The following is a 9,994-nucleotide window of genomic DNA, read 5'->3' on the forward strand; positions in this document are numbered from 1 at the left end:
ACTATGAGTAATATAATCAGCTCCCAATAATCCATACCATAGATGAAGGTGAATAGAGGCAATTTGGATCTAAAATAGAACAATCCCCAAATCTTATTTGGGATTTGGATATCTTCTCAGCTCAATCACACACACAGTTCTCTTTCTCTGTGATTTAATGATTCACTAACCTAACAGAAAACATTCACAGTTCTGTGAAATTTTCTACAGCCTTTAATCCCAAAGGTTCTGAATATACAAGAAAAAAGTATAAGAAGAAGATGGAGCAGTTTATGGAGAGATGTGAACTCATTACATACCTGGGTGCCAAGATGACCAGAAAATACAAGGAACCCCAGTTTAGAGCTATTGACTTTGATCATAAATTACAGACCTTTCTCTCTCTTAAAAATATAGACCCAGTTAATGGATAGTTTGCAACTGGAATCTTGAGAGTTATCTGAAAGGGATAGAAGAAAATAGATTGAAAATCTGGCCCTCTCTGATATACCTTTCCCTCCTGAGTGTTACCATGGCTGCCAGACCTCAAATGGACTCAAAGCTCTGCCAGCCAGGAAGGAGTGCTCATCTGCAAGCATAAGTTTTAGTATGATATTAAAGTTTATTGCTCTTTGCCTGAACTTTGATGCTTTAACAAAATAGTTATTCTATTTAGAATCCCATTTAGAATATTTAGGTAACTTATTTTACTTAATATATCTATTGTTCATTTTCCTTTTTTAATATTTTCAGTAGAAAAGTCAGTCTCTGTTACAGAAGATTTTTCAGTAAATGTTAGGAAGCTTCAAGAAACAAAATTAACATTGATATAAATAAAAGGGAAATATTGGTTACACTTTTAACATAAGGAGTTGTTTGTAAACTTCATGAACATAAGACACTTTGTTTTCCCAACAAAATAAATGGATTTTGAGATAACTAAATGGCCGCCTCTCTTCTTTTTCTTAAGTATTCAAAGAAGCATGCTTTGTACATTATTTTGTAGTTAGAAATCACCTGGAGTTTTGAGAAGAAGGAAATCTGGAGTCTTATCATATGACGTTATCAAGAAGTATATGCTAGAGGAAAACATTAAATTGCATTTGAATTAGATTTTTAAAATAAGATTATTAACTTTTCAACAGTAGTATAAGAAATCTAAAAAGTGAAATAGCAAGATTGGCTCTTTAAAAAATAAAATCATTAATTGTGTAATCTTGGGTAAATCTCTGAGCTTTTGTTTCTTAACCTCTAAAATGAGTGATTTAGCCCTTTTTTCCCCCAGCTTTATTAAGGTATAACTGACCCATAAAATTATATATTTAAAGTGTACAAAGTGATGATTTTGATATAGGTATACATCGTGAAATGTTTACCACGATCAAGTTAATTAACACATCCATCACCTCACATATTTTGTGTGTCTGTGTGTGTGGACGTAATGAGAACGCTTAAGAACCACGCTGTTAGCAAATTTCACGTATATAATACAGAATTATTAACTATGTCACCATGCTGCACATTAGAGCCTCAGAATTTATTCATCTTATAAGTGAAAGTTTGTACCCTTTGCCCAACCTCTCCCCCTTTCTCCCACCCCCCAGCTCCTGGTAACCACCATCCTACTCTCTGCTTCTATGACTTCAAGTTTTTTTTTAGATTCCACATATAAGCGATACCATACAGCATTTGTCTTTCTCTATCTGGCTTATTTCACTTAGCATCATGCCCTCCAGTTTCATCCATGTTGTCTTTGACCCCTATAATTTCAACAATGTTAATTAAAAACTGGAAGCCTATTTTATATATTTTATATGATATATTTCATAATAAAATAATTTTTTCAACAAAAACTAGAAGCCTCTTGTCAAAGTTAGGATAAACCCCAAAGCCTTTGAGCAGTTGCTGATAAACATATAGATGAGTCTACACTTTTTCAGGAGACTGGGAATTGTCGGTAGCTACCAAGCTCTGCCAGCAATGTAAGACTCCACCGACTCTTCTTCCCTTCCCAGTTCTTAATACCTGCAATTTACCATCTTCCCGTGGGAAATGGGAAATCTTGTGTTCTTAACATGTCCACAGGCCTCAGCCTATGGGTATAAGGAGTTTCCTTTAGCAATTAAACACAAACTTCATTACTTCAGTGCCCTCACCTTTACGAAGGGCAGCAGCCCCTGCAAAGTACCCCCAGGTATTTCTTGGGGTCTCCAGGGAGAGTTTCACAGGCCCAGAGCAAGTCCACACCCACTGGACATCTGCCATATTCTGGGGTTCTTGTTCTCCAATATGGCTTCACCCTAAGAACTCTACGGACCCAAGGGTGCTGTCTTCTGAGCTCTAACACCTCATCCATCATTGTTCTGGAGCTACTGAGTTCTGCACAGAAGTGAGGTGAACGTCCCCTCTCTCCTGAAGAGGAAGAAACTTAGTCCCTGAGCTGAGCAAGGGACCGAGTGCCATGTGGTTCTCCCTTTTCGCCCCTCTCTCCACAGGGTCTCTTCTTCGGAGTCAATCTATGTAACATAGTACAGCAGATGGGAACATTGCCTGGGGAGTGGGAATCAAATTTCCCGGAGTAGCTTATAGCTCTGGATATTCCAGGTCCCTAACACATACATGCATAATACAATTAGTTACATATAGATCTTGTTTAGAATGGCTACAGACAGGGCTACCATTTCCAGGCTGTTTGTTAAGTGCCACATAGTATGCTATTGGCTTTGCATACATTATCTCATTTAATTCTTACACATTGTATTTATACACATGAGAAGAGTCTCTTGATAAATCACACAAGTGGTAGAATCCAGACTCAGACTCTGATCAGCCTGACTCCAGAGCCTTGCTCTTCCCTACCGCCTCCTACACTGTACGCCCATCTTGGAAACCACCATAATGGCGTTGGTGTTCCTAGGGCGTTTCATTGGCCAGAGTCCTTTTCATAGTGGAGCGTGCATGTGCATGTGCATGTGTGTATACTTTAGAGGATAAAAATATTATAGAAGACTCTTAGGAAAATCTCCTTGGAGCCTGAGACCCCCTAGCCACACCCCCTACATGCGCTTAGACCCCACCTGTAATATTTGCAAGTTATGCTTTCTTTAGCAAGTTAAGTCAAGGGGACTGTGTCCCAAAAAAGGAGAATGGCATTTCTGCAATGAGAAAAGAGAACATGCATCATTTTAAAACCTCTTATTGAAATCTCCTTTTGTTTAGAAATCACACTTACATAGTATTGTAAATAATCCATCAACTAGTGTCCCGAATACGATGAAAGAATATTCTGACTGGATGTCCAGGGACCCTGAACTTCTTCCCTGAGTGAAGCAATAAGAGAGCAGGTGGCCAGCCCGTGGTGCTCACTGGGGCTCACAACGCTCATCCTCAAGGCTGCTGCCCCAGACTGACCGCTTCAGGATGAGGTTGAGGCAGTGCCCATCCGAGGGCCGGGAAGACTCTTCAACCAGCCTGTACCTCTGCGTGGCTTGTCTAGTTGTCCCTTTTCACTACAACTAAAAGAATGCATCATTTCACCCAGGGAGCAGAGAGAGCACCCATTTGACAGACCCTAAGACAAAAAGTAATATAACTACAGTAAATGAAACGTGGAAAAGTAGGAAAGGATTTTGTACTTCCTTTCTTTCCTTTTTTTTTTTTTTTTTTTTTTTGATGGTTACACTCAGATCCATCAAGTAGACACACTATATTTGACCGTTCCTATTGCTGGACTATTGTCCTATATTTAAAAATACTGTGATGAACCTTTTTTCCCCATATTTGGGATTATTAGCCTGATATAAATTCTGGGAAATAAAAGTACTGGGAGAAAAGGCATGAATTAAAAAAACTAAGAAGATAACACCAAATGGTCGTAAAGAAGTAATAAAATTGGTGCTCTTGGGCCCTCCTGGAAGCAATATGAATTGCTATAACCATTTCGGAAGGCAGTTTAGTAATAGGAATTGTGACCCATATGAATAAATGGACGAAAAGCAGAACATTGTTGCTTTAATTTGAATTAATAGTGATACTGAACATTATTACATATGTTGGACACCAGTTGCATTTCTTCTTTTGTAAATTATTTCTTCATGCCCTTTGCCCTCTTACTCATTGAATATTCTTAAATTGTTTTGCATGAGTTCTTTATGTAATATAGACATCAACCCTTTGTATTTTTAGTAAATAAATCCTATTTTTTAGGTACCAAAGTAAGACCTGTTCATCTTGCTTTTATGATATTAAATACTTTTCTAAGCTCTGGAAGTTCTTCCGTCTTCAGAGATTTAATATATATCCTATTCTGATTTTTTTCTACTTTGTGTGTATGTATGTGTGTGTGTTTATATTTAATTCTTTAAGCCTCCTAGAATTCATTTCAGGATATGATGTGAGCTGTGGTTTTAAATTCTTCAAAACTCAAAGTAATAAATACTATGTTTTTAAAACATTTTCAGTTTTATTATGTATATTTCATTTTATTCTCAATGCGTTTGTTAAAAGATCCCACAGGGGTTGGCCCGGTGGCGCAAGCCGTTAAGTGCGTGCGCTCCACTGCGGTGGCCCAGGGTTCGCCAGTTCAGATCCCTGGCGCGCACTGTGGCACCGCTTGTCCAGCCGTGCTGTGGTGGCATCCCACATAAAGTGGAGGAAGATGGTCATGGATGTTAGCCCAGGGCCAGTCTTCCTCAGCAAAAAGAGGAGGATTGGCAGATGTTAGCTCAGGGCCAATCTTCCTCACAAAAAAAAAAAAAAAGCTCTCATAAATTCAGTGGTGAAGAGGAAGGAGTTCAAGAACACGGAAAAAATGAAAGAGATTTTACATATGCATGCCTCTGTCTAGTTGTGGGTGATTTTTTGTTTTATCTGGTTTTGGTTTGTTTTTGCTTTTACAAATGAAGGCCTGAGTAGAGGGATATCTCAAAGCCCGAGAGCCCTGAATTATGGATGGTTCTGGGAAGAATTCTTAGAAGGATAACATCTGAATTAAATGAAACTTTCAGAATCAAGGCAGGTAAAATTAGAGAAATAAATAAAAATTGAGATTCTCACCAGGGGGTGAAAGCCATTCCAGGAATTAATGAACACATGTATTCACCAAATCTGTGAGCCAGGTGTGTCAAGGACTGCTTAGTCTACACAAGCATGTGTATATTTACAAGGAACTCTCCTAGTCTAGGGTAGGAGATAAAAATATAAATATCCACTCCTGTGTAGTGCAGGAGATATGAGGCCTAGAAACTGGAGCACTACTGAATTAGTGCTATAAAATCTCTATAAAGTGCTTTATAGCCCCTATAAAGATGCCTTATTGGCATTGAACATTGTCAATTACCCTCTGCTCCCCTCAAATCACTTTAAGTCGTAATGAGTCTTGGACTATAGTTTCTTCCAGTTATTGTTATTAGTCAATCATCGTAGCCTACAAGGATGTTTCTGACACCCTTCATAATGACAAAGGACTTCCACCAATCTCTAATTGCCAGCTGATCATGATGCTCTCCTTCCTTCAAACTCCTGCCAGGTTCTCCGTTGATCCAATCCAGCCAGAAGCCAGTTAGGTACTGGACTTTGTTAATGAAGTCCTTGCAGCCTCTCAGGGCCAAAGATGGGGAGAAGGTTTGAGATTGGATTTGGAGGGGAAAAATAAAAAATCTGGATAGCCCTCTTATCTATCAATATTTACTCTGTAAGTGATCTTATTTACAATAATCTACAATGTATGCTCTGATAACTCCAATATTAATATCTCAAATTCGGTTCTCACCTCTGACTCTTATCCACAACTGCCTACCGTATATCTTTACTTGGTTATCTAGGTGACATCTCAGGTTTAATGTGTCTACCCCACACTTGTTATCCACCCAACTTCTCTTCCTCCAGTTTTCCCCCAGATCAGATCACACACTCAGTTGATTTGGTCCCAAACGTGGGGATCAACCTTGATGGCATTCATTTCCTCATTCCCCACATCCACTCTCTCAGCAAGCCCTGTCAAAGAGAATTACCTCCAGAGTATACGAGGAGCCCGGGCTCTCATGTTCTGCACTGTTCTCACCTAGTCTCTATGCCTCTACTCATGTCCCTCTAGGATCTACTTTTCACCTAGCACCTGGAACAATCTTTAAATACATTAATCAGATTTCATCAGTCCCTTTTTTAAATCTTCCAATGCCCTCCTATTTCAGTTAAAATAAAATCCAAACTCCTTACTCTTGGCATATGTATGGTTAATTTCATGTGTCAACTTGGAGGGCTTTTTTTTTTGTGAGGAAGATCGGCCCTGAGCTAACATCTGCCAATCCTCCTCTTTTTGCTGAGGAAGACTGGCCCTGGACTAACATCCATGCCCATCTTCCTCCACTTTATATGGGACACCACCACAGCATGGCTTGCCAAGCGGTGTGACAGTGCACACCCAGGATCCGAACCGGCGAACCCCGGGCCGCCACAGTGGAGCGTGCGCACTTAACCGCTTGCACCACCGGGCCGGCCCCTGGAGGGGGTTTTTGGATGAGATTAAAATGTAAATCAGTGAACTCTGAGTAAGCAGATTGCCCTCCGTCATGTGGGTGGGCCTTATCTACTCAGTTGAAGACCTGAATAGAATAAAAAGGCCAGCCTCCCTGAGTAAGAGGAAATTTTCCAGCAGAATCCCTTTAGACTTCATCTGTATCATCAGCTCTCTTGGGTCTTGAGCCTGCTAGCCTACACTGAAGATTTTAGACTTCCCAGCCTCCCTAATCACATGAGCCAATTTCTTATATCTAAATCTCTCTATATATCCTATTGTTTATCTAGAGAACTCTGACTAATATAGCATAAAAGACCTTACATGATCTAGCCCTGCCAACTTTTCAACATCTTCTCCAATTCTTTTTCATCTGTTCCTTCCTTCTTTTGGATTGACTAAGGACATTTTAATTCCATTTTCTCCTCTAAAGTTTTTGAAGTTAAACATTCTATTTATATCCATTGAGTGGCTATCACTACTGTTTTTTTTTCCTTTTTTTTTTATTGCGGTAACATTGGTTTATAATATTACATAAATTTCAGGTGTACATCATTATATTTCAATCTCTGAGTAGACTATATCATGTTCACCACCCAAAGACTAATTACAATCCATCACCACACACACGTGCCTAATCACCCCTTTCACCCTCCTGCCTCTGCCCTTCCCCTCTGGTAACCACCAATCCAATCTCTGTCTCTATGTGATTGTTTGTTGTTGTTTTTATCTTCTACTTATGAGTGAGATCATATGGTATTTGACCTTCTTCCTCTGACTTATTTCGCTTAGCATAATACCCTCAAGGTCCATCCATGTTGTCACAAATGGCTGGATTTCATCGTTTCATATGGCTGAGTAGTATTCCACTGTATATATAAACCACATCTTTATCCATCCTTCTCTTGATGGACACCTAGGTTGCTTCCAGGTCTTGGCTATTGTGAATAATGCTGCAATGAACATAGGTGTACATGTATCTTTACACATTCATGTTTTCATGTTCTTTGGATAAATACTTACCAGTGGAATAGCTGGATCATATGGTAGTTCTAGCCTTAATTTTTTGAGGAATCTCCATACTGTTTTCCATAGTGGTTGCACCAGTTTGCACTCCCACCAGCAGTGTTTGAGAGTTCCCTTCTCTCCACATCCTCTCCAACACTTCTCATTTCCTGTCTTGTTAATTATAGCCATTCTGACGGGTATGAGTTGATATCTCATTGTAGTTTTGATTTACATTTCCCTAATAATTAGTGATGTTGAACATCTTTTCATGTACCTGTTGGCCCCCTGTACATCTTCTTTGGAGAAATGTCTGTTCAGATCTTTTGCCTATTTTTTAATCAGGTTGTTAGTTTTTTTGTTGTTGAGATGTATGAGACCCTTATATATTTTGGATATTAACCCCTTATCAGATATATGGTTTGCAAATATCTTCTCCCAATTGTTAAGTTGTCTTTTTGTTTTGTTGATGGTTTCCTTTTCTATGCAGAAGCTTTTAGTTTGGTGTAGTTCCATTTGTTTATTTTTTCTGTTGTTTCCCTTATCCAGTGAGACATGATACTTGGAAATATGCTGCTAAGGCCAATGTCAAAGAGCGTACTGCTTATGTTTTCTTCTAGAAGCTTCATGGTTTCAGGTCTTAAATTCAAGTCTTTAATCCACTTTGAGTTAATTTTTGTGTATGGTGTAAGATAATGGTCTACTTTCATTCTTTTGCATGTGGCTGTCCAGGTTTCCCAATACCATTTATTGAAGAGACTTTCCTTTCTCCATTGTATGTTCTTGGCTCCCTTGTCAAAAATTAGCTGTCCATAGACGTGTGGTTTATTTCTGGGCTCTTGATTCTGTTCCATTGATGTGTGTGTTTGTTTTTGTGCCAGTACCATGCTGTTTTGGTTACTATAGCTTTGTAGTATATTTTGAAATCAGGGAGTGTGGTACCTTTAGCTTTGTTTTTTTTTCTCAGGATTCCTCTGGCTATTCGAGGTCTTTTGTTGTTCCATATAAATTTTAGGATTCTTTGTTCTATTTCTGTGAAAAATGTTGCTCCAACAACATCAAAGCTCCAACTTTGATAGAGATTGCATTGAATCTGTAGATTGTTTTAAGAAGTATGGATATTTTAATTATGTTAATTCTTCCAATCCAAGAGCACAGACTATCTTTCCATTTCTTTGGGTCTTCTTCAATTTCTTTCAGCAATGTTTTATAGTTTTCAGTGTACAGATCTTTCACCTCATTGGTTAAATTTATTCCTAGGTAATTTAATCTTTTTGTTGCAATTGTAAATGGGATTGTATTCTTAATTTCTCTTTCTGCTACTTCATTGTTAGTGTATAGAAATGCAACTGATTTTTGTATGTTGATTTTGTATCCTGCAATTTTACTGTATTCATTTATTATTTCTAAAAGTTTGTTGGTGGATTCTTTAGGATTTTCTATATATAAAATCATGTCATCTGCAAATAGTGACAGTTTCACTTCTTCCTTTCCAATTTGGATCCCTTTTATTTCTTTTTCTTGCCTGATTGCTCTGGCTAGGACTTCCAATACTATGGTAAATAAGAGTGGTGAAAGTGGGCATCCTTGTCAGGTTCCTGTTCTTAGAGGGATAGCTTTCAGTTTTTCTCCATTGAGAATGGTATTAGCTGTGGGTTTGTCATATATGGCCTTTATTATGTTGAGGTACTTTCCTTCTATACCCATTTTATTCGGAGTTTTTACCATAAATGGATGCTGTATCTTGTCAAATGCTTTCTCTGCATCTATTGAGATGATCGTGTGATTTTTATTCTTCATTTTATTAATGTGGTGTATCACGTAGATTGATTTGCGAATGTTAAACCATGCCTGCATACCTGGAATAAATCCCACTTGATCATGGTGTATAATCTTTTTAACGTATTGTTGTGTGCGATTTGCTAGTATTTTGTTGAGGATTTTTGCATCGATGTTCATCAGTGATATTGGCCTGTAGTTTTCTTTATTTGTGTTGTCCTTGTCTGGTTTTGGTATCAGGGTAATGTTGGCTTCCTAGAATGAGTTAGGGAGCTTCCCCCCCTCCTCAATTTTTTGGAAGAGTTTGAGAAGGATAGATATTAAGGCTTCTTTGAATGTTTGGTAGAATTCACCAGGGAAACCGTGTGGTCCTGGACTTTTATTTTGGGGGAGGTTTTTGATTACTGTTTCCATCTCCTTACTGGTGATTGGTCTATTCAAATTCTCTACTTCTTGATCCTGTTTTGGAAGGTTGTATGATTCTAAGAATTTATCCATTTCTTCCAGATTGTCGAATTGGTTGGCATATAGCTTTTCATAGTATTCTCTTATAATCTTTTGTATTTCTGAGGTGTCTGTTGTAATTTCCCCTCTTTCACTTCTGATTTTACTTATTTGAGCCTCCTCTCTTTTTTTCTTGGTGAGTCTAGCTAAAGGTTTGTCAATTTTGTTGATCTTTTCAAAGAACCAGCTCTAGGTTTTATTAATTTTTCTGTT

The 9,994-nt window shown here is 38.3% G+C and overlaps 1 protein-coding gene across 1 annotated transcript in view; it reads left to right on the forward strand.

Moving 5' to 3' along the window:
• Positions 1-656, forward strand: part of AK9 (adenylate kinase 9) — a 115,337-nt gene extending 114,681 nt beyond the window's left edge. The window contains exon 40 of the mRNA XM_058566478.1: positions 211-656. Coding sequence (XP_058422461.1) covers positions 211-413 — 203 coding nt within the window. The 3' untranslated portion in view covers positions 414-656. The remainder of the gene's footprint in view (positions 1-210) is intronic.
• Positions 657-9,994: the final 9,338 nt, after the last annotated feature.

This window comes from Diceros bicornis, chromosome 23 (assembly GCF_020826845.1).
Source record: "Diceros bicornis minor isolate mBicDic1 chromosome 23, mDicBic1.mat.cur, whole genome shotgun sequence".
Classification (NCBI taxonomy): domain Eukaryota; kingdom Metazoa; phylum Chordata; class Mammalia; order Perissodactyla; family Rhinocerotidae; genus Diceros; species Diceros bicornis.